Here is a 26142-nt window from a genome sequence, read left to right as displayed (position 1 = left end):
GACTTTGTTGACCAGCATGCATCACTTGGGTTGGTTTGGGATGAGTACAACCGAATATGAAATTGTTACTGTTGTATTGCTATTGTTTTCCCCTCTTGCTTAATATCGCTCTTTAAATATGAAGTTATGGATGGTGAAGTGTCAAATACAAACTTCATATTAGGCCTAAATGAGCCTTTTAGTGTCAGGTGATGAGTGTCTCAACTTTGATACTCCACAATCTACACAATTTGTTCCCACAGGAAGCCCAGTTTTTCAGCTGAGTTCTCTCAAGGCCTCTTCCTGTTAAAAGGAGTTTTTTTTCTTTCATCATGGTCACAAAAGGCTTGCTCTTGTCTCAGTTGCCTCTGCTTCCATTGTGAACCTTCAGACAATGCTTATTGTTGATGTTTCTACACAAATAAAGTTAATTGAAAATAAAAGCATTCAAATCTTTCCACATTTCTTTCAGGCCCAGCTGAAAATGCCAAATGTGACATTTTAGGAAGTGTAAACTGTCAAAAGGCATTTATCTCAAGTGTGTCACTTTGATTTAAAAAATGCTAGGGACAAAGATGGGGATTTTGTATAACTGTTGTTACTCAGACATGCTAATACTTTCAATCCCTTTTTTGCCTTTTAGAGAGCAGCTGTGGCAGTAGGAAGCATACAATTGGTTATCTTTACTGTAAGTCACGTTGGATAAAAGAGTCTGCTTAATGAATGAATACTGTATATGTGCTTTGTATTCTCTTAATCCTGAACCAGTGCTTGGAAACTTGCATGCACAAGTGCAGTCAATACTCAAAGGTATGTGTGCGCTGTGCTACGCTGTGTGCGCTGTGCTGCACTGACCACACTAATGACCAAATGTGCATCCTGTGCACCGTGCACAGACCTGAATCAAGTATGACGCCCAAGTATACTTCGGCCTTAAGTGTTTGTGTTTGGCAACCTGAACTCACCACTTGAATGACCTTCCCCTCATGAGTGAGGATCATCTGGGGCTGCTGGGCGGACTGAAGATAGTACCCGTTCACTGATACTGTGCTGCCTCCACTGTATGGGGACACAGAGAGGGTGAACAATGATTGAAGTTTCACATACATCACCTTTATCAACCACTATAGGTAAACATACACACATTTCAGTTTACACAGTTTCCTTGCTGATCCTCCAATGCATGACCATACTACATTATTATGCCTCTCCGTGTTGCTAACAATTTGACCAAATGACCAAAGTAATATATTGACTACATGCAAATCTTGTCAACAAGAATTTCCAAAACTACAAATTTGACACTTTTGACTACTTAACACTGCTTTACATTTGACATAAACAATGCTGGTGTCATGCCTCCTTTAACAAATCCTACAGATGTAGTACCTGTGAAGTACCATAGTCCTATTGACGTATTGACGGGAACTACAAACGCCTGCTTTTTCGGCCAGTGTTCGGGAAACTTTTTTGGATTGTGTGCTGTTGTTACGCTACTGTGAAGTTGATTCCACTATTCTACAGCTTTTGTCAGAGGTGCCCTTCAAGAATAACAACGGAAGTCCTTGCTGAACGATGGTGGTACGCTGTAGCGTTGGCTGTAATACCCACCCACTCTGTCTCAAAATCTTAGCTGCGTCGCACATAGCCAGTAACGTTGAAACCATAGCCCAAACAACGTTGCTAATGATGTTATGCAGAATGTAGAGGGTAAAATGAGTCCTACATTAGACTAGAGCGTCTGATGGACCGGCCTCATACTTAATCAGAGTTGGTGAGTCTTCAGGTAGGTCAGGAGAGGGCCAATCTTGTCAAACTGAACCAATTGAATCGTTGACAACAGCAAATATCCAGGAATGACACTTCTAATGACTGGTCTTGAGCAAACACCCATCGCTGACAAATTTATGTAATGACCAAAATTGCGATAGTGGCTAGACCACGCTTTCTAGAAACGCACCATGGTTTTGCCTACTTCTCCTAAAATGAATTTGTACTCTGCTGGCTTTGAGGAATACATTCTACCTGCACTTGTATCCTGTCGACCTGACTGAATCATTACAGCTAGCAAATAGCATGGCACAATCGCACATATACTGTATAATTTGACATAGATTAAAATAAGAACTACACTACAATAATCATATGCCCTCATTTTCCCTGGACACTCTTTCTGGGGCCTAACATATCACTCCATCTGAGTCATCATACAGCAAAACTAGCCCAGCAGTTTTTTAACTCTCAGTGGCAGTGACCCAAACTACAGTTGTATCATAATGTCCAATCATATACAACATTTAAATACATTTTAAAATAAAATAGATAACTGTACCCTACAAGGGTGAAGCCTAAGGCACTTTCCTTTGTGAACAAGACACATAAGACACATGTTGTTAATAAGACACATGTTTACTTCATAAATGCCGCTGCTAAATAACAACTGCTGGAAACTGTGACTGTTTGTTGACTCTATTATGTTAAGCCTGTGACAACATTTTTCACACCATCTCTTTCTAGTTACATGAGATTTCTTATAAAGTCTTATAAAAATGATCTTGAATTTGTCAAGATGGTAGCCATGATTGTTATGGAAATGTAAAAAAAATGTGTTGATTAGTCTGATAAGGATGATACATTTTTTAAGATGGAGAATTTGAATTTGGAGCTTTAGAGATTTGGAGACAATGTCGAAGGAAATGTCAAAGAACTGCAATCTTGTGCATCTTGATGTGGAAGCTCTGCATAATATGCCAAGAAGATAATGCAGAGGCATTGACATGTCCAAGCGAACAGACAAGGGAAGTGGATACAGTTCACTTGCAGAGCATTTGATTCAGTTCAATGAACTTGACCACTTGAAAGACTGGATGAGGGCCAAGGTATTGAAGCAGCCATGATTACCAACAAAGCTCAATACCATAAAAAAAAAATGCAGGCTGAACTACAGTATCCTCCTGAGAACCAACCCATAGACTTGTGTCCTTTGTATTGTATTTTTTTAAGGAAATCACAAAAAAGAGATTTATTTTCTAGGTTCCCAAGAGGAAATAACTACTGTAAGTGTCAAAGTGCGTGTTAGATTTTGGTGGATTTCATATATCAGACCATAACTCCATGTACCAGACCACATCTCAAATAGGTCCCCATTCTTAGTTTGAATAGCACCAGGCCAGAGCCAATTCTCAAATGTTCTTATAGACAACATATAGCAAGAAGCAACTTTTGGTCAACCTGTACCAATTTCTTGCTTAAAATACCAATTTCCAACTCAATCAATTAATTTTCTATGTTTCAAATTAATTTTCAAAAACAAAACAACTCCCGTTCACACCCACTTCACCCCTCTAAGGGTATGGTACACAAATTAAACTAATTAGGTCCTCAATATCACTAAACATCCATCCCTAATAAGAAAATGTATAAGAAAACGGTTGCCACTGGCGGCCACTTTGAAATGTCTTCTACCATTGCATTTAAAAAGTTGTGTATGCGATTGTGCCCCACACCTTGCTCTTTCAGTTCAGTGGCCTGTTTCCACACCAGACCTGCATTTGTGGATTCACTATATGGAAAATAGTAGAATACCTGATTATTGCTAAAAAAAAAAAACAATTTTCCATAAGCAAACCTTTCATTTTGTCAGATAAATTCACCATCTTCCCTTATATTCTTTTCAGTTTGTTTTGGAATACATTAGAGTAGATCATGAATTGTCTACACAGCCCACACTTCTCCTGACCCACCTGAAGAATGAACTCTTGGGCTGGAAGTTTGTAATAAGGGGATCTTCATTGTATGTGAAGCTTTCAGATGCCTGAACTGATACTCCATCAATCTCAAGTGTGACTTGTTGGGAAGAGGTCAGGTCCTGGGGGGCAGTCTTGCAGATAAGTGTTCCCCCAGAGGCACTAACAGAGGGGGAATAAAGAGGCCAGGAGACAAATGAAACAGTTAAGGTCTGGACATGAATCAGCCTGAACAAACAACTGGATTTTGGTGTAAAGGAACCAGGGATTTCACATTAGTTACAGGAACATTGGCTAGATCACATCACAACACGTCATGTGTGGAAATAGAAGTACCTCTAGAAAACAAATGTGTGTGAGATGAAAATATAAAAAATGTAGATGGGGTGAAGGAGAGGAGAAGGAGTGAGTTGAGAGAGACAAAACAGTGCTAAACTTCTAAAGTGTTAAACTAAGAATCAATCATTCACTAGGTATTGATCTGGGAGGAGGAGCATCCTGGACCTTCATCACTCTCCCCAGACATGGGCAGAATGCAAACAGTAAGGCTTAGAATACTGCTCTCAACACAGACTAGGGCCCTGAGGGTGCTCTCAACACAGACTAGGGCCCTGAGGGTGCTCTCAACACAGACTAGGGCCCTGAGGGTGCCCTCAACACAGACTAGGGCCCTGAGGGTGCCCTCGACACAGACTAGGGCCCTGAGGGTGCTCTCAACACAGACTAGGGCCCTGAGGGTGCCCTCAACACAGACTAGGGCCCTGAGGGTGCCCTCAACACAGACTAGGGCCCTGAGGGTGCCCTCAACACAAACTAGGGCCCTGAGGATGGACTCAACACAGACTAGGGCCCTGAGGGTGGACTCAACACAGACTAGGGCCCTGAGGGTGCCCTCAACACAGACTAGGGCCCTGAGGGTGCCCTCAACACAGACTAGGGCCCTTAGGTGGACTCAACGCAAACTAGGGCCCTGAGGGTGCCCTCAACACAGACTAGGGCCCTGAGGGTGGACTCAACACAAACTAGGGCCCTGAGGGTGGACTCAACACAGACTAGGGCCCTTAGGTGGACTCAACACAAACTAGGGCCCTGAGGGTGCCCTCAACACAGACTAGGGCCCTGAGGGTGCTTGGGAGATCTCCTATGTATCTCGTGGTCATTTGGTATGTTTGTTGCACACACCCTATAAATGAGCACTATGTATCTGCAAATCATGGGGGCAGTATATGCCAAGTGACACAGAATTATAACAATGCATTTCCATGTTCTTTTACACACTCTTCTTTTATATTGTATTCTTTGTTCTTTTAAATGTTTTTATGTTCTTTTATCTGCTCATTTAAGTTTACTTGAATTACCAATGTGCTTGAATTGTGCTCAATAAATGAACTCAACTGTTAGAGTAAAGGTGCTCACAGCACCAAGGCCATGGGTTCAGTAACCAAAGGGGACACATACTGTTCAAAATGCACAATCTGCACAATACTCTAAGCCGGTTAAGATAAAAGCATCTGCTAAATGACAATACAAATATTATGTTACATTGTTACATTATTATTTGCCAATAAAAAACATTATATTACAGTAAGAGTTATTAGAGCATGTTAGAGTTATTGACTTTCTACAGACAAAACACTTTGTCATCGATAATTCCTAACTCAATACATACATTATTGGTCACATGTAGTATTCAAACAAATAATTCCCACTATAGGCATTTAAAAAGATTTAAGATTGCTAACCTCTGAATTTCACAGGTGGTATTCCCAACATTGACCTGTCTCTCGGTCCCACAGTCTAAGAAGGAGCCATGAATGGAGAGTAATGTTCCACCTGACTTGGGACCAAATCTTGGAAAGATCTTGTCGATAACAGGGGTCTAGTGAAGAAAAAAAAAGATTTGAATGTGTATCTATGTATTTATGTATCAGAGGTAATAGGTGAAACAAATATGTCAGTTTGCTTTGGATATATCAGTGAATGTGCTGGTAAACAGGCTGATTCTGTCAAGTTTCAAATATTCTAACTCTGATCTAATTGCAGTACACTTCATGAATGAAACAAGCTTACCACATATGACAGTCCCAATTTTTCTCCAGTCTCCTTGCCACTATGTACTTCCACAATGTGATTAGAATGGTTTGCATTCACATGATCCAGACCACAAACCAACCTTAACATAAAGAGATTATCAGCATAGTGAACAATAAACACAATACTGCTTGTGGCCCGTCGGGGTAAACAAGTTATTAACTGTAGTAAATACAATAATGACCACACTAGTCCATACACAGTGCACATCTTCAATTACCCCTGGGGGAATGGATTTGCCCCCTTCCACACAATAGACTGGTTGTGAATGAAAGAGTCCTGATGCAGAGAAGTTAAGCTAAATGCTGATGTCTGGCAAAGTCATGTGAAATCGGGAAACTAAACCGGAATGACAATTTGCCATGCGATTGCCAATTAAAGTAGAATCAGTCTTACCGATAGCTATTTCCCTCTAGTAGCTTGCAAGTGCTTCCAGCCACTGTGATGCGAATCAGCTTGGGGTCAAAGCGCTCACGCTTGTTGAAGCCAAAGTTTCTCCCACAGATGGTCACTTTTGTATCTCCACCGATTGGGATAGTTGACGGGGATATCTAAAAAAGAATTTCCCAAATAAAAACAACCCCACACACCACAGTGACCACACCCACACAAATTATTATTATTATTATTATTATTATTATTATTATTATTATTATTATTATTATTATTATTATTATTATTATTATTATTGTGTGGTTGTTGTTGTTGTTGTTGTTGTTGTTGAACATCAGTACTGGACACAAATCAGGTTTATGTTCTCAATGAGAGCTATGAGACCCTATATAGTATATGGGCCACAGGCTGAAAACAAGCCTGGCCAGGGAGATACTGTATATGATGTACTGTAGGATAGCATGTAAACATTCATTTGTAGTTCAATACAAACAAGACACTGTAACATGAAGAGAAATGAATCAAAAGATTAGGATTAAGTACCATGCTGATGACAGGGGGACAGGAGTCCTGGATCCAGCGTGAATCTGCACACTGCATGGATCGAGTGCAGCGGTTCTGGCACCAGCCACAGCCCATGAAGGAGTAGGCCATCAGACATGAACTGCACGTCCTCATCTGTTCACAGCCAGGGCCAATCAATGGAATCTTTGTTATCTGAAATAAATGTATTATTTAGAAACTTAGTAACAGCATAGTGTTAAGGTCAACATATACATGCACAGGTTACCTTTTTAGTAACATAGCCTACATTTCTAGTACAGAAAACAAAGTCTCTTTGGATAAATAGCTTTGAACAGATGTTTTTGAGTAAATAGCACAAACAGGTATATTTGACTACCTGCTCCAAGAGGAAACAGTTTAATATCATATATGCAAAAAAATGTTAAAGGTGCATTTACCTTGTTTTCTGTGATTAGTAATAAGGAACCATCCAACTGCTGTGGAGACAGAAGAGCCACCCTTGGAGAAACAGGGTGCACATCCAAGCGGAACTCAACGTGTGACGTGACATCTTTGGATTGGGAGAACACTCTCTGCACACACACACACATCCAAACACAATACATCTTTGGAACGGGAGATCACTCTGTGCACACACACATTCAAACACAATACATCTTTAGAATGGGAGACCACTCTGCACACACAAACACATCCAAACACAACACAACTTACATTCTAAACTCATGATTACATCAGATTTATCCAACTCATTTTTAGAAATACTTAGAAATCTTCACTCATATTGCCTAAGGAGAATCCCTGAACACTGCATTGCATTTCTTCAACCAAAGAACAAATCTGGATATGCAGTTGAGGTTATTTAAAAAAAATATATATTAGAAAAACTCACAAATCCAGTTTGGCATGCTCTGTACCTTTTATCTTTGTATTACTATATGAAGATAAAAAGGACATTACCCCAGAAAGGTCCCCCCCTCAAACATAAACACTACTGATCAACACTAGTAATTCTAGTATTTAAGCTTCGCCTGTCAACGAGTCTTTCAAGAGTAACCGTGACTGCTGTAACAAGGCAGGGACAAAGACACTACTGCAGGCCTGAAGAGACACAAAGGCTACCTGGCGTGTTGGGAGGTGTTTGGAGGTGTTGGGGCCTTGGACATATTCACACACCTGGACGAACATTCATCATCTGTCACTGCACTGCAATTATAGCCAAAGGAGCCAATGTGGTACAAGAGTGCATCTGTGACTGTGTGTCCAGGAGTTCTTCAGTTACACCAAAATTTTTTAAAAGCCAACTGTACACTGCCCTATTTAAGCCCCACCTCACACATTTTTCATGGCATCTACTTTCAACAGTATGCATTTGTATTTTTGATTCTTCTCAAGTCATAAGCCAAAATAGCATTCAGCTATACGAGTTTATGCTAGTTTTCAGTAATACAACCTGTATTATCACTATAAACACAAGGAATCACTGTTTGCTTGGATGCATTCTTGGGGAACTAGCTTCTGTTCATCCCTATAGATATTTTGTGGCAGGTTAGTGCTGACCAAAGACCTTTAAAATACCATTGCATTATAATCAGTTTAGAAATGGCCAAAGACCTTTAATAAAATACTATTGCATTATAATCAGTTTAGAAATGTGAGGAGACAACAAGGAGCTACTACTGGAGCTGAACTGGGGAGAACTGGAGTTACAGGCCAGTTATATACTCCAGTGGTGGAGTGCAATGACATTTGGTGTTAGGTCATCATTTTGTCTGTGTCTTTTGAAGTGTTTATAAGAATCAATAGACAAGAGTCTGGACATCTGTTTCACCTCTTGAACAGACAATTACACCAAACCTCACAATTGTTCTTCCTCATCCATAACCCCTACATTTGTATTTCTCAACTCTGAATACAGCAGGTCTTATTTTTTGCATGATGATGTTCTTTTATTAAATGTTCATGCCATATAGAAATGACGGAAAAGGGCATTAGAGCTACCATTCAGGTAAGCTGCTTAAAAGGCCAGTAACCACTTTATGAAAGAGAAAAACTACAGAAACAGCATTTCTGTGGTAAAAAAAATGGCAGATTACACTGAATGCTACATTCAAATTGGTCTTACTAGGATTTGTGATCTTGTCTCTCATCATCATTATATACAAGAATATATCATCACTCCATTCCTAATTCTGTTCATTAATTTTTTTAGTTTCTTCTTTCCATTCTTTTCCTGCTTTTTATAGTGGATCTTGAGTGGGGCCCACTGCAGCCTTTAGGCAGCGACAGCTGACCCAGGGCTGGATTCTTCCTAAGCATTCGCACGAAAGACAATGGCGAGGGAAAGTGCATAAAAAACAGCAACAGCTGCAACCGTTCCAAGAAAATCTGGCGTGAGGATATGCCAGTGGAGCTCCACTCACAAAGTTAACACACCATTTAGCTCTCCAAAACAGTCTTCCGTGCAGCTGTTACCCTTTTTCTGCATCCCTCCCTTTTCACACTTCTTTTCTACTTACACTTATTAACTTACAATTGTGAGGTTTTGATTGAGATAAGATTTTAGAAGCTGCCTATTTCATATGTCCAAAAGACCGTGTAAATACATCACAATTACTTAAAAAAAAAAAAAAAAAAAAAAAAAAAAAAAAAGGTTTTTCTAATTCATAATATAACACTTGCCAACTCCTGAAAGCACATTTTGTTGGGGGAGGGGGTAGGGGGGCAGTGGCTATTCTGCAAAACAAGTCCAGCAGGTGACCAGTAGACAATAGCACTAGTCCAGTGAGAGGGGCCAGGCAAACAGGAAATATCTTACATTTTCCAGCCTGTCCTGGCATTCTCAATGTTTTTATTCTCACACATCTATATATTTTTTTCCAAAGTCTAGATAAGAAAGGAAATAAATCATATCAACCACATCAAAGTGAGAGTTTACATGTGTCTATTGAGAGAAATGCCAGTTCACAAATCATACCAAAAGGCAACAAAAGCATGTTGGCTCTTGATTGCTCTGATACACCATGTATGACCCACCTGGATGACTCTTCCATCACTCGTTCCTAGACTGGCCACTGTGTGATTCTGCAGGGGGTAGACGGCGATGGACGTGATGAGTACATTGCTGAACGGGCCGTTAAAGGAAGCCAGACGTGCAATGGGCGTTGTTATCTCAAGGCGATAGCCTCCTTCATGTTTGCCACAGGCATCCGAGTCATCTGAGGAAGTCTGAAAATATAACCAGTCCCATTACCAAATCAGAGTAGAAATACTTATTAAGGCTCTGTGAGAATATTAAGGGTTTAACATTCTGCAAATGATACTGATTGAGAAAAACAAAACTGATTGAACATGCAGTATCTGTAACATATTGTCTATGTTGAAAGATAACCTAAAGTATTTCCTGACACTGCGGGAAAGACACACAGCACTGAAGAATGTAATGTGGTTTTAATTCCTCAATCCAGTCCAAATGACAGCTTTTGGACAAATCACTAGGCAAGTAAATCCTGTATGTGTTTAAGAGATAATATGACAAAGAGGGATTCAGAGCAATACACTGAAAAAAACAAAACCCTATCGCCACTAAACCAGGCCGGGACACAACAGATAATTCATCCTTCACCATTTAAGCCAAATTGAAACTAAATATTTTTTTGTCCTTTTGTGTTGAGATATCTATGCTTATTTTCTGGTGAACTGCTGAAAACGTACAGCTATTGGGAAGGCATGCTAGGGTTCCACTGTGACATATAACCACAACCCTGTAAAACCTTAAATGAACAACCACGCCTAATTCCTAGCAACCATGAAGACCAGGGCTGGTCAGACTAATAGGGTCATGACCCAGCCATGAAAGTCTAATAGTAATCAATTATTAATGAAACTCAACCCTAGCCCCATAAAGCACCGAGACTAAAGCGCAGAGAGGTTAATCATTAAAAGTGGACTTGCATCAAATTTTATAGACAGTCTTATGTTGCAGTGTATGTTCAGAGGTCCAGACAAACCAGATAGATTATATCATGCCAATAAGTTGTGTACAAGTCGGGTAAAAGTTAGAAGTAAAAGATAAAGGAACTTGGTAATACAAGAAGTAACTGTTCATGGAGAGAACCCTATAATTCCTCTGTAAGTAAGAGAGAGTCAGAGTGTGAGACTAGCAGCTCCATTTCAGGGCATATCTCACGCCGGGAGCTTTGAAGTTGGGGAACAATACATAAACATCAATACATCAGGTCAGTCTGCAACTGGTCTACACTCTCATTCTGTTAGGCAAGCCAGGAACTGAGAAACCAACATAGCATTGATAATATTCACAGTCCAGTGAGAAGGTGAAAATAAGGAGTGGAACACAAGCACTTTTTAACGCCAATAAAGACTATGAGGACCTCAGACAGGGGGTGTATTGAACCTTGGTTGCTAGCGGGGTACACTTCCAACAACTGAGAAACAGGTGAGTCAAATTCACTGACGTTGGATATGTTAGTCAAAGTGACACATCTACATCCAATAGACATGTGAAAGCATGCTAGTAGAACCAGCTGGTACATATCAGACCGTTGTGATGTACAGTAACTGCTTGCACACGCACAGGATATTAAAGAACGGCCGGCCAGCCAATAGACAGCCAATTACATCCAAGTAATTGCTAGTCAAATTATCCTCGCGTTTAACCTTGGGCAATATTTGATTGCATTAACTCTCCAATTCATGGCTACATGGGGAAAACAGACCGGTGGCAAAAACAACACTAATTAGCAACACTAATTAGCAACACTAAATTACCATTTCCTGTGTACCTTGAGTGTGTGAGCCACTGCACAAGGCAGATCTGAGGTTGTGGTGTACAGGAATGGGTCAAATTAATTGGTTGGATTTGCAGTTACATGTTTATTGCACCTAACCTTCACAGTTACTCACATTTCCGTTTTATTGATATTTTATCAATCAACATTTCGACCTGTATGAACCAATCAGTGTTTCCATATAGTCATTTTCCCTTTAATGCAGCTAAATGCATTCAACAAAAACCTTGGATGGAAATACAAGTAATAACTACAGAACTTCAGCACGTGGGTTCTATCCTCAGATACCTCTTCTAACTCCACTTGCCCCCGTGGGCTCAATATACTCATGACCATTAAATTACAGTATTTAAAAAAAGAAAAACTTCTTTGCCAATTCTCATTTTCACCTCTGGCTACCATAGCTGCACAGTAATATAACCTGATGAGGATGTCAGATGCCTTAAATGCATCAACACTTAACTGTGAATGCCAGAAGAGGTGATAGGATTACTGAAATCCATCACAGTATTGTATAGCTATGTGGCCTTTGGCACTACACTAAGGAAGGGAATCTGGATGGCCAGATGTCACAGCACCTATTAACAGTCCTGCTCTCTAGTTTGCAGAGTAAGACAGCTACATCTAGTATATGGAAGTTTATTAGACTCTTTATTCAAATGGCAATGCATTTGTCAAATGGCAATTCAATGCGCAAAGTGACAATGCAATCCGCAATTCAAATGGCAAACCAGTTGTCAAATGGCAATTCAATGTGCAAATGACAATGCAATCCGCAATTCAGTTTGTATTATTTTGAATAAAAATTTGAATGAACGCTTATTGCATTGCATTTCATATTGACACGGTTTTTTCGACTCTTTATTCAAATGAAAATGCATTTTTCAATTGGCATTTCAATGCGCAAAGTGACAATGCAATCCGCAACTCAAATGGAAAAGCAGTTGTCAAATGGCAATTCAATGTGCAAATGACAATGCAATCCGCAATCCAGTTTGTATTATTTTGAATAACAATTTGAATGAGCGCTTATTGCATTGCATTTCATATTGACACGGTCTTTTCGACTCTTTATTCAAATGGCAAAGTGGCAATGCAATCCGCAACATATCAATATCCACGTGATGTCAGTCACGTGATATGTTAGCGTGAACCTCAACATGGGGTCCATGTATTAAATGTCAGAAGAATCAGAATCAGCTTTTTTGGGCCAAGTAATCATCTTTTAATCAAAAATGAACATACAAATTTCTGTCACTGACATGGAAGTAATTGAGGAGGACACAAGAGACCAGGCAATGTGTGGTTCATTTTTCAAACACAGAGCCGAGAGAATTGGGGCTTCGATCGCTAAACAGGAAGGTTCTTCAAAACCTGCCCAGCCTTCACAGTCCCTTATCAGAAATATGTGTAACCCAAAGCTTTTCAACTTCACCTCACCTGCCACTGAACATGGATGCACACATGAAAAACATGCAGTTAATGAATTCTTTCATGCTACTCCGGTTTTCGTTTGTAGTTGTGACTGCTGTGGTCAAGGTTGCGGGGAAGTTAAGTGTCACTGTGCTTACACATATTCCTTCAAAATATACAGCTTAACACAAAACAATACAACAGTGCAAAACAATATAATACAACAGTTCAAAACAATAAGTTGTTCTTTAGAAAAATGTATCGTAGAGGAACTGCCGAAGACCGAATGTAGAAGATAGCTGCTAATCCTGGCTCTCGGGAGTCTGTTAAAACTGGAAATATTTGTATGTGAATTAAGGTGTTTACACAACTTTTATAAGTCTACATCGACTCGGTTTGTTGTTAATATACTATACGAACACTGTCAGGGCAAACAGAATATTGTAGGTCTTTAATTAAGCTCTCGACCGTTATGGTTAGCTTGCTGCCTAAACTTTAATTGGAGATCAATGTAGAAGATAGCTGCTAAAATGCTATAAGCGCTGCACTGCAGCCGAGCTTGCTACTTGACACTCGCTACATGACAGCCAAACATGTTTTTTTTTCTGACCACGACCCCTAGGCGAAATACCGCCTGCCGATAATTCGTCCCAATGGAAACGTGGAGTTAGACTTGAAGAGAAGAGAAGAGAAAATAAGAGCTTCTTGAGAATAGCGGTATAAAACACTGCAAAACAGTGCCGTACATGGACCCCAACATGGCCGGCAAAGGTTGTTGTCATGGATATTGGTCACGTGACTAAATACGCCTAATAGGGGTAGGGACCCGCCTTGATGGGGCGACTGACAGATTGCATTTTCATTTGAATTTTGCAACAAAAAGAGCGTGATGACAAGTAAATGCTAATGCAATATAGTGGGGGCGCTGTTCAGCTACTACATTGAATTTCCATTTGAATAAAGAGTCGAAAAGACCATGTCAATATGAAATGTAATGCAATAAGCCCTCATTCAAATTGTTATTCAAAATAATACAAACTGGATTGCGGATTGCATTGTCATTTGCACATTGAATTGCCATTTGACAACTGCTTTTCCATTTGAATTGCGGATTGCATTGTCACTTTGCGCATTGAATTGCCAATTGAAAAATGCATTTTCATTTGAATAAAGAGTCGAAAAAACCGTGTCAATATGAAATGCAATGCAATAAGCGTTCATTCAAATTTTTATTCAAAATAATACAAACTGAATTGCGGATTGCATTGTCATTTGCACATTGAATTGCCATTTGACAACTGGTTTGCCATTTGAATTGCGGATTGCATTGTCACTTTGCACATTGAATTGCCATTTGACAAATGCATTGCCATTTGAGTATGTCACACATCACAACATTCTAAGTATGTTACACAGTCCTGATGAACAATACATTGAAAACGAAATAAAAACTGAAATTGGACCATTTGCACTTACAACACGTTAGAGTGCCTAGGGATATTCCCACGGGTGTTGTTGCCTGCGCCACACGGCCTCCGGCCACGGTAGCTACGGCAGAACACCGCCTCCTTACCTACCCCACTCGCACTCGTACTATATTGCTTAATTATATCACTGATTAAAGCACAGCTGGCACTGATTAAAGCTTGCTGCCATGCCAACTGGTGTCTTCTGGTGGTGATAAAGATGGCGGCACGCGCTGTGAAAGCTTTTTCTTGCAGGTAAGGGAGGCTTCCAAAAAAGGCCACATGGTGCACAGTTTTGGCAGGTAGTGTTTAGCTGTCCTTCTTATGTCCATATACCATCACATGAATCTGAAGATGATACCAAACCCTATAAAAACCCAGTTAGCGTGATGTTTAATTGGTTGGATGATGTGATGGGTGAATGCTATGCCACAAAATTGATCAATATTTCCTGTTAAAGACTCATCAGAGAAGACGAACTAGGAGACCTTCCAGTCGGCTTTGGTTCAATCCTTATGGTCTTTTACAAACCTCAGCCAGGCAAAGTACAACGTTGTCCCGGAAGAAAAACTTGCTTCCTTTTGCTCTGACAATTTTCCCCAACTCTGAGAAGTGTTTTTTCCAGCAGGGCAATGCTCCATGCCACATAGCCAGGCCAGTAAAGGTGTGGATGGAGTATCACCAGATCAGGACCCTGTCATGGCCAGCCCAATTTCGAGACCTGAATCCCATAAAAAAAACTCTGAAATGTGATCAAGAGGAAGATGGATGGTCACAAGCCATGAAAAGAAGCCGAGCTGCTTGAATTCTTGCGCCAGGAGTAGCATAAAGTCACCCAAAGGCAATGTGAAAGACTGGTGGAGAGCATGCCAAGACACATGAAAGTTGTGATTTTAAATCAAGGTTATTCCACCAAATATTGATTTCTGAACTCTTCCTAAGTTAAAGCATTAGTATTGTGTAGTTTAAAAATGAATATGAGCTTGTTTTCTTTGCATTATTCGAGATCTGAAGACACTGCATCTTTTTTGCTATTTTGACCAATTGTCATTTTTCTGCAAATAAATGATCTAAATGACAATATTTTTATTTGAAATTTGGTAGGAATGTTGCCAGTAGGTTATAGAATAAAACTAAAATGTACATTTTACTTTAACACATACCAATAAATAGTAAAACCAGAGAAACTGATAATTTTGAAGTGGGTTCTTAATTTTTTCCGCGGCTGTATAAACTGAAGCACTATCTTCCAGTTCAGGGTTCTAGATCATTTTTTCCATCATCTGAAAAACACATATTTGCATCTGCCTGTGCAATATCCATTAGTATATCCTCCTCTTTCTTTACACCTATCCCCTCCTAAATGTTCTGCTGCAAGATGAACTGTCTGCATTCCCCTATTAAGTCTTTCTGTGAAAATACTGGAGCTTCCATTTTCAGTGGTTGGTCATTTTTTGTTTTTGTACAATTTAAACTATGGTCAAATGTACATATCTGTCCTCATGTCTGTCACTTTAAAGTTTTGAATTAGCTCCTAGCATTTTCCTAGGAATTATACTCTGGCTTCAGATACAATTGCTCAACAGTCGAGAGAATGCTTGCTTTCACGTTGCAGAGGCACTCAAATCAATAAACTCAAATTTATTACAACAATTACATACATTCCAAGTTAATCCAATTAAAGAAAACGGGGCAATTTCTAGTAGAAGACAACCCAGTATTATGACTAGAAGCTCCCCCAAGTAATTTACAAATGAAGCACTTATCTTCTCCCAGTCGTAGCTGAAAGTTCCATTCATCACAAGAGACAAAATCATAAGATCCATCAGATCTGCCTCTGCTTCCTTGCACTGATTATGGGTAAAAAGTCTTGGTTATTAACTTTCCTTTCTGCAAGGTTACCAACCTTCAGAAGTCAGCAGATATATCGCCAAGATAACCAAGAGCAAAGAGTGACTCTGCCAGGGAGATTGGTTGGCTTAATGCTGTGACTGTAGATTAGTCATCTATAAAGATCTCACAAACATTCAAGTCACACATAGGCCTACTGCTACAGACTCCTAATTGTAAGGGAAAGAGAAGACGCAATAGAGTTGTTGTACATTTGTCTTCCAGCACCCCCATCTGTTATTATGTTTTAAGATTGAGGGCTTGCTTATCTGTGGTTTAAAGTGAAAAAGGTCAACAGTCCTGAGTACACAAGCCGTGGCCTTGTGTGACAAGTTTGCATAGCTATGTTTGCCTGTTCATACTCATATCAGCATTCAGATGAAAGAATTTAACAAATACACTCCTGCTTGCATGAGCAGAGGCAAATAAATGCCTTGAAAGAGATGTGGCATGAACAAGGAGGGGCGAGTAGGAGGAGGGACCCATCTTGCGACACATCTGGCATGAAGGGACATGCAAAGAAAACAGCAATTCAAAAGAACACGCTCTCGCATACACATGTGGGTAGGGCAGCCAGACTGGTGCCACACTAAACCCACTCTACAATACAAAGAGAACACACTAGCAAAAAGAGTGGGGCTGAGCTCTGTATTCCAATGGCTGAGAACTGGCAATTTAACTGGCATAGACATTTCATTGGTTTTGATTTGGGGGGGGGGGGGGGGGAACGGCCACTCAACAATCACCTATGCCATTTTAGACTTCCTTTATGGTGATTGTACTTACAAACGCTATTACAGCTCTCCAGCAAAGACTTTTAATGGTGTCTCAGTTTAAACCGTTAACTGTAATGTTTATATCTCAAGACAAAGATTCAATCAATGTAGCCAGATCTAAACAGAGAGATTTAATGAAACAGTGCTCCATTGTTCTGGGTTTTCACACCACTGGAATCTGGCATCTGTTTTAGGCTCCAGTTGTTTTTGACAATCACCCCCATTTTTGGAGTTATGGTCAGAATAGCAGACTCTTCAGTCACACCTGTTTGGTTTTGTGTGTTTGTGTCAAAATCCAAGAAACAAACGGAATTCTTGCTTCAATGAAGCCCCAAGATGCTGCATCATCAATGTCCAACTACGAATTTCATTTAACTATAACAAGCAAATCCATGATGGGCAGCCATCAAGTGCTGACACCACTACCCAGCCAGCTGTTTATGAGTGACATCTCCACTGGATTAGATAAACAACTCAAAGTCACTGAATCCATAGGTTCACAATGTTCCTCTGTCTCAAATATATTGAGATAAGCCATCTTCAAGCTACACTGAGACAGCAAAGAAAAAAGGATCTTGACTTTAAAAAGAGTTCCAAGAGGGTCCGATAAAAATGCAAACATACTACATGTAAGAATTACTCTGGATAAGATGATCATGTTTTACCTCTAAATCAAAAATTGCACACAGATGTTTCTCTTGGCTCTGCAATCAGACTTATTCACTAAGCACAGTTCCTTCTCAAAATTCCTTATAATAACATGCAATAGTCCTTAATGGGTATTAAGGGACCTTTAATGGGAGAGAGAGTCCTTTAATTTCTTCTTACTCTGTTGATATGTGGTAGTTTCATCTTATTTGTGAGGAGAGCACAAGTCGAAATGTAAATTATTTTTAAATCATATAATCATAAAGAGAGCCAAAGAACACCACGGTCTACATCAGTTTAATATTCTTTTACAAATAGTTAACATTTTAATATATGCTTTAGTGGATACAAATACAGATTCTAGTACTTTTTAGTACTAAGTCTGTTCAATGCAACTAACTCTAGAGAACCACTTACAAATCAATAAACTCCACCTGTGTAAAGAGTATTTTCAAGATAACCTTTCATTTCATGTGCAAGTATCCGTTGTCTATGGGGGACACACATCACCTACATCATTTTAGCACACAGTCCCTCACAGAAAATCCCCCCAAATCATTGGATTGACTTCACAAACAAAGGGAAAACGGCTGGTAGCCAGCTGTGACAATGAAATTGAATATTTACCCAACCTAACCTCCTCAAACACTTTCAAAACTGCCTGTCCACTTTATCAGGTGATCTTTCTTTGGCAAGAACAGGTAAACTGAGGCCAATCACTTCAGTCATTCTTTGTGACGCTCTAGTCTGGTTGTTGTTCACTGCTGTGATGTTGTGACAGTGAGTTCTGCCAGGGCACAGTTCACTTCAGCCTGGGACTCACTCAACACAGTGGAAAGAGAGAACCAGGAGAGAGGGACATGGCCTGCTCTACAGCAAACTTTAAAGTATACTGTAATACAACTCAAAGAAAGGCATAAATAACTGCCTCTTCGGAGTAACTAACATGGCTGGTTTCTATGTCTGATATACTAACATGAGAGCAATAAGCAGTATGGATTAAGAGGGTCACATATGCTAGGAGAGGTCAAATGTAGTCAGGGAACATTTGGCTACTACTAAAACGCATTTAGCTCCCCACATCAGACAGATTGCAAGCACAGACATTACACAGTTATTGCTCACCTTATCTCTTTTACGACAATGGCCCCCATAAAATATGATAAGATCCAGACAATCTGACGATATTCCTAAAAATGAATCTAAAAAAATACCTAAACACTTAAAATTAACCTATTTAATACAATTGCTTCTAAGATTTGTCTGTAGGGCAAGATTGATCTTCATGATGGCCTGCATTTAGGGACTTCCAAGGAGGATCTGAAAGGTGTAAAATAGATAGATAGATAGATAGATAGGAGGGTAAATGAATAATAGAATTGCGGGAAAAGAGAAGTAATTTGCACCTGGATACCAGATGTCCAAACTCCTAAAAGTCCTTTAGTTATTTCAGAGGCACAAACGTTTTTTGAGGGGCAATAACTGTACACACACACAAACACTATGCGTTCGTGTACACGCATACACACACAAACGTTTGCGTGCGCACACACACAGAATGAACCTGTGTCCTTGTACACCTATACATGTGCTTGTCTAAGTAATTATAGGTTAGGCCCTGTGGGGTACCACACATTGAATAGATTTTTATTTATTCAAAAAATTTACATTTGAATAATCTCAATTCTACTCTATGGTGGGGCGGGCAGGTTTGGTCACCCTAGTCCAAATCACAGTTTGTGTGAATAGCGTAGAGTGAGTAAAAGATGACCTGATTTCCAAAAGGTTGACACTTTTACTTACTTTTATATTTCCATCTTTTACAGTTTTAAAATAACAAAAAATTAAAAGGGCCTTAAGCAAAAGTTTGGGCACTCTACATAATCAATAGTTAGTAACACCCCCTTTGGCAAGTATCTTGTAAACACATGTTCAGGCTTTTGGCAGCCAGCTAAAAGTATTTAAATTCGAGTTTGGAAGATTTTTTGCTAAAGGATTTGTAGTTCTGTCAGGCTCTTGAACATGCACTGATCTTTTTAAGGTCTATCCACATATTTATGATGATGTTCAGGTCGGTTCAGTTGTACTGTACAGTTGGACCAAACACATATGAGGACCCACCACCACTGTAATATTACACCCTTGTGACCATGCAAGACCTTCAGCTTGCACCTCTTGAGGTAGTCCATTTTGGATTTTGAGATGTGTTTAGGATCATTACCCTGTCGTTCCTCTTTTCATTTTCAGCTTTTTTATGATGTTTGCTTTCAGAAACTACTGGTATTTAACTGATTCCATTCTTCCCTCTACCAGTGAAATGTTCCTGTTCCACTGGCTGTAACAAAAGCCCAAAGTATGACTGACTCAACCCGGTATTTAACAGGTGGAGTGGTGTTCTTTTCATGAAATGTTGCACCCTTTTAAAGAGATGTTACGACCTCAACGTGAAGTATTACCAACATGAAGTATTACCAGCGTGAAGTATTACCAACGTGAAGTATTACCAGCATAGAGTATTACCAGCATGAAATATTACCAACGTGAAGTATTACCAGCATAAAGTATTACCAACGTAAAGTATTACCAACGTAAAGTATTACTAACGTGAAGTATTACCAGTGTAAAGTATTACCAGTGTGAAGTATTACCAGCATTAAGTATTACTAACGTGAAGTATTACCAGCATAAAGTATTACCAGCATGAAGTATTACCAACGTGAAGTATTGCCAGCATAAAGTATAACCAACGTGAAGTATTACCAACGTGAACTATTACCAGTGTGAAGTATTACCAGCATAAAGTATTACCAATGTGAAGTATTACCAGTGTGAAGTATTACCAGTGTGAAGTATTACCAGCATGAAGTATTACCAGCATAAAGTATTACCAACGTGAAGTATTACCAGCGTGAAGTATTACTAGCATGAAGTATTACCAGTGTGAAGTATTACCAGCATAAAGTATTACCAGTGTGAAGTATTACCAGCGTGAAGTATTACCAGCATGAAGTATTACCAGTGTGAAGAATTACCAAAGTGAAGTATTACCAGCATGAAGTATTACCAACGTGAAGTATTACCAGTGTGAAGTATTACCAGCTTGAAGTATTACTAACATGTAGTATTACCAGCGTGAAGTATTACCAGTGTGAAGTATTACCAGCTTGAAGTATTACTAACATGAAGTATTACCAGCATAAAGTATTACCAACGTGAAGTAATACCAACGTGAAGTATTACCAACGTGACGTATTACTAGCATAAAGTATTACCAGCGTGAAGTATTACCAGCATAAAGTATTACCAGTGTGAAGTACTACCAACGTGAAGTATTACCAGCATAATATATAACCAACGTGAAGTATTACCAGCATAAAGTATTACCAACGTGAAGTATTACCAGCATAAAGTATTACGAGCATAAAGTATTACCAGCGTGAAGTACTACCAGTATAAAGTATTATCAGCGTGAAGTATTACCAGTATGAAGTATTACCAACGTGAAGTATTACCGGCATGAAGTATTACCAACATGAAGTATTACCAACGTGAAGTATTACCAGCATGAAGCATTACCAACATGAAGTATTACCAACGTGAAGTATTACCAAAGTGAAGTATTACCACCAGTGTGAAGTATTACCAGCATAAAGTATTACCAGAATGAAGTATTACCAACACAAACATGCATTATTTTCTGCTACCCAAACGCTGTATTATCCATTTTCCCTTCCTTATATCGCCAATGTTTACTCTATGGCATCTCATTCAGAAAGGTCAAGATCTGCTGTATTTTTCTACTGTAAAGTTTCTGCATTTGTTAAATTTTTCATATAGATCTGTCAAACTGCATGTATTTGCTTCCTGGAGACAAAAGAAAATGTGTGCACTCCTGACATTGCAATTGTTGTTTTGAAAGTTTTTCTGTAAGGTAATCTGTATGCCAAAACAATGAAGACTGCCCTGGAAATACCAGTAAAAAAAAACTTTAAAAAAAAAAAACATTTTAGTAGTAGTATTTTTTTAAATCCCTCAAAAGTGAAAGAGACGTAGTGTGTTTTTGACTGATTGTGTTTGTGATAACAAACTTTTATTTTGACCTGGAAATAAAATGGTTGTACCGATGTGAACTATGTTTAACCTTTCAGAACGTAGTTTTTTTTATGAGGTGATGTGATGTGTCGGATATGATGTGTAAATGCAATGCAATCGCGTGAATGCAAAACAATACAAATGTGAATACAATCGATGTCGAACTGTAGGCCAATAGAGCTAGCTAGATGTGAAAATAACGTGGAAATATACTCCAGAAAGTGAACGTCTATTTCAGTCGATTCAACAACAATAGCCAATTATTTTTTTCGCAAATCCAGAGCTAGTCAGATGAGGCAAACGAGAAGTTGAGGTGAAATTACCTTATTTTTGTGCATAGATACCACATATCAGTGTATTACTTTGCGAAGTTAATTTAGTCAATATCAAATAGAAGGCAGTTTAGTGTAGATTTTGGGAACATGATAAATGTCGAACAGTGATTTTGAGAAAAAGTTAGGCTAAATGACAAAAAGTGTGTACAACTGTAAAAGAGGCCAATTACTTTTATGTGCTCATGGACACACACACACACACACACACACACACACACACAAACAAACACAAGCACACACGGACACACATTCACTCATGAACAGGTTTTCATTTGATGACTGTGTTGAGACATCAACTTATCTATGCTTAGCGATGAACAGTGTTTGTACCGTTGGTTTATGCATGTATGTGTCTTTACATTTTGGCCATTACACTAACAGACTGGTATTTCTGTGTGTTTCAGCTGGTGAAGATGTCCCGAATTTTATCATCAGTGAGCTGTTGCCTCCTTTCAACATTTGTTGTCATGTTTATTTAGTCTTGTGAGTTTACGTTTACGCTACTTGTTTTTCTGTAATAAATGAATGAATGCGATGCAGGTATCGGTGTGTCGTTATTTTTTTCAAACTGTTGCATGTTGTGGATGCGCTGATAGTGTGAAAATATGATTTGTCAGTGACAAGTGATTGTAATATGAAAAGGTGTCTGCGCAGTTTGTGTGCATCAATGATGAGACTACATCCTGAGGTGCGTATGCCTCTAAGCTAGTCAGCTCGTGAAGCATTTCACAGTATACATATTCCCGCTGCGATGCTGGTTTTCATATCGAGATGTCGTTGGAATTGATGTTTGGCTGAACATTGAGTAATGTACCATACATGTTATTTTCAGTTATGTATATTTAATTTACCATTATTTCCCTACGGGGATTAATACAAGTTTCATGAAAAAAAAAAACACTTGTTGTGCTTGTCTTGTACCGGAGATCATGTCTTCCCTATACTTGCAAACGTTGTAACTTTGTCATGTACAATTGGACGTGGACCACACAAATATAGTAAGTCTACATATAGTAAACAAAATTATACTGACAAGACGATTTTAAGAGGCATAATGGATGAAGGTGGCTGAATGTACAATGTTAGCTCACGTTAGCGAAGTTAGTAACCCACACACAGGCTTATTGTTACGCGGCTTTTGGAACGCTCCTGTCGCCACATTCTGTCACACCCGTGTGTCGGTACGCCTTTGCGGAAAATTGGCTGCTGTCACACCGGTGTGACGCTACGTTCTGAAAGGTTAAGAATGTGTGTGTAGTTTTGAGAAAAGGGTGAATTGTTGTAAAATGTGTCTTACCACTGTAATCAAACACATTATCTCTTATTGTTTGTGTGAAAGAAACAGACAACCTACATTGGTCACCCTTGCTGAATTACGGACAGCATATCTTTGAATGGCAGCCTTGGAAAGGCTACTGTTTTTGGGAAAACTACAGTATCTTAACAACTTACACCTGCAGTGTGACTATTGAGAGTTATCAATGCAGGGACCAGACCACTCCAAGCCAACTAATAATAGATTTGATTAGTCAGACATCCTCAAGCTTGGCTAATATGCTAACATTACCAAACTCTTCAAATTTTCTTCAGAAGGGGTAGCCTGTTGCCTGGGAATTCCCCGCCCCTTCACTGCATTTCATTTGCTCAGTTGGTCTGGCGAACTACTCAACAGCGGTCCACTTCAGTCATGTAATTGGACACGCCTTTAACCAATCAGACCAACGATACTATACAACGATCGGTAATAAAGCAAACACATATTTTTTCTGTATGAATTGTTCCAGGGCAAGTTTCTGTTCTGTTTTCAAAGAAAAGAAAGTTTTGCGGTGCTTCGGCGGCCACCATGTCCAATGTTTAAAAACTCTCCGTGCCGTAGCTTTTTGTACGTAGACGTGGTTAGTTTAAATCCGCCAATGGTGGGCCAGGTAGCCAATAGCCAGTTTGTGATTGGCTCCAAGGATCCTTACAATGCTGAAATTAACTTTTATAGCAAGTTTGCCAGACCCACTTCTGAGGCAAAATCAAATTGGCCGGAAGAAGAGGCGCGGGACTTCCCAGACAAGGTAGCCTGCACACACACCTGAAATGACTTCATGGCAATGGCTCATTTGAATCACCTATGACTCAGAAATTATTTCGTCATTCTTTTTCTCACAATACAACATAGTGCAAGCCTAATCAGGTCATCAATAAGGACAGCCATTTTTTCATTGGTTGCAACTGACGGTTTTATTTTATTTAAAGGTTGCACCAGTGTGCCTACATACTTTTTTGAAGAAAGATTTTAAAGACAAAATGGTGCCACCAACTTGGGTGCCAGTCAACCATAGAGATTAGTGGCAGCAGCGCCACCACGATGAATTGTTAGTCTGGGGCCCTGTCATTTCACCTGGATATATTTCAAAGGCATGGACACATAGCACTTGATGTTCTAGACTCTAGAGACTATTTAAAGACTCAAAGACTTTCTCTAAATGTTAAGTGAATGGCATGCCACCCTATAAAAGCTCCTCTCTTACCGTGTTGTAGCACTGCTTTTCATCTGAGCCGGTAAAATGGTAAAGCTGCCTTGTGTGGCAGCTCTGGATATATTGCCTGAAAAAGTAGTTAATGTGCGCCAAAGAAATGAAGCAGATGGCAGAACTGTTGGTTGGTTCAGGTGAGTTTGGTTTGCTGCGGGCAAAAGCAGCAAACAGCACATCTTCGCCTTCCTTTATGTCTTTTGTCTGTCGGAGGTCACGACCAGCCTTGGAAACATAGGCTGCCTGCAAGATATTGAATTCAGTTCTGTCTGAGCTCTTCTTTCTTCTCTTTTCAGTGTGGATACAATTGAAAGGAATCTCGACATAACGCCTTAGCTCAGGGTCAGATGAACACATGCGGGCAATCCGTGTATGATAGGTATTTGAGTCTCTGCTTTCCCTCTGTATGGTGAGGAAATATGCATGAGAACCGCTTTGGAAGGCATACACATACTGCAAATGGTAACTGTCACGGAGACTGGGCACTAAGTCCATGTAGGATTGCTCTGAGAAGAAGCGGAAGCCATCCTGTGTCTCTTTCATATCTCGCACAGACATTGTGTGATAAAAAGGTGTCAGAGGTGCTTTAGGGTCGGCCACAGTTGCTGAAGCCAGACCAGCACTCTCTGAATTTCCCACAAAGAATCTGACCACACCACCACTTTCCACACTGAGAACATGTGTACCTGCAGGGCCAGCCACGCAGTCTGGGCAGCCGTCACGACCCCCGTAATTGTTGGGAGAATGCATCCATTTTACTTCATCATCAAGCCTCCCCTCCACCAGAACATGGCGACGGCAGAGGCCTTGCCCTGTTGAACCACAGCTGAAGAGTTCATCATCATAGAAGGTCTCAATCAGAAGGGCTAAGCTCATGTCTTTGGCTTTATGTTCTTTTTTGTACTCTGATATTTTCTTAAGGTCCCCAGACAGAGAATAAAGCATGTCAATGGTGGCAACAAAGACACTCCCATTGAACACAACTATGTCCCGCACAATGGTATCTGACATGAAGTATGGAAGATCATAGGTCACAGTGACATTGAGCTTGGCATTTTCCGTTGGTTCATCACAATGGCACTTGATATCCATGCACTGTGCCCACAGAATGGTCAGGATGCAGAGGAAGGGAATCTTCGAAAAGACCATTTTGACCCTAAAAAGAGTAAAAAGTGTGAAAGTACATAAACTGAAGGTCACATCCTGAACTTAAATATGAATCTCTTTGTATCTCTGTCCTTGTGTGCACAAAATTATCTAGCTGGCATCCTCAAAATGTAGGCAAGTTAATTAGCTAGTAAACTTACCCAACTGACAATAACTTTCTAAATATTTTTTATTTTTGCACTGAGGCTATATGTACTGGATTATCCTATGAAAACTTCACCCTCGCATGATCAAGGTAACAGAGTAGGCCTGAATATAGTAGAACTCTGCCAAACACATGGAGGGAGGTCA

The 26142-nt window shown here is 39.7% G+C and overlaps 1 protein-coding gene across 1 annotated transcript in view; it reads right to left on the bottom strand.

Moving 5' to 3' along the window:
• Positions 1 to 25833, bottom strand: part of met (MET proto-oncogene, receptor tyrosine kinase) — a gene marked incomplete at its 5' end in the record, with an annotated part of 39946 nt that extends 14113 nt beyond the window's left edge. Inside the window, 9 exons of the mRNA XM_080841828.1 lie at positions 945 to 1038; positions 3723 to 3887; positions 5468 to 5604; positions 5796 to 5898; positions 6213 to 6367; positions 6753 to 6926; positions 7172 to 7306; positions 9771 to 9962; positions 24682 to 25833. Coding sequence (XP_080697954.1) covers positions 945 to 1038; positions 3723 to 3887; positions 5468 to 5604; positions 5796 to 5898; positions 6213 to 6367; positions 6753 to 6926; positions 7172 to 7306; positions 9771 to 9962; positions 24682 to 25833 — 2307 coding nt within the window. The remainder of the gene's footprint in view (positions 1 to 944; positions 1039 to 3722; positions 3888 to 5467; positions 5605 to 5795; positions 5899 to 6212; positions 6368 to 6752; positions 6927 to 7171; positions 7307 to 9770; positions 9963 to 24681) is intronic.
• Between the last annotated feature and the right edge of the window lie 309 nt (positions 25834 to 26142).

The sequence above is a fragment of the Sprattus sprattus genome (assembly GCF_963457725.1).
Source record: "Sprattus sprattus genome assembly, chromosome: 7".
Lineage (NCBI taxonomy): Eukaryota > Metazoa > Chordata > Actinopteri > Clupeiformes > Clupeidae > Sprattus > Sprattus sprattus.
Note: the sequence above shows the minus strand (reverse complement) of the source record. Positions and strands in the feature narration are given on the sequence as shown.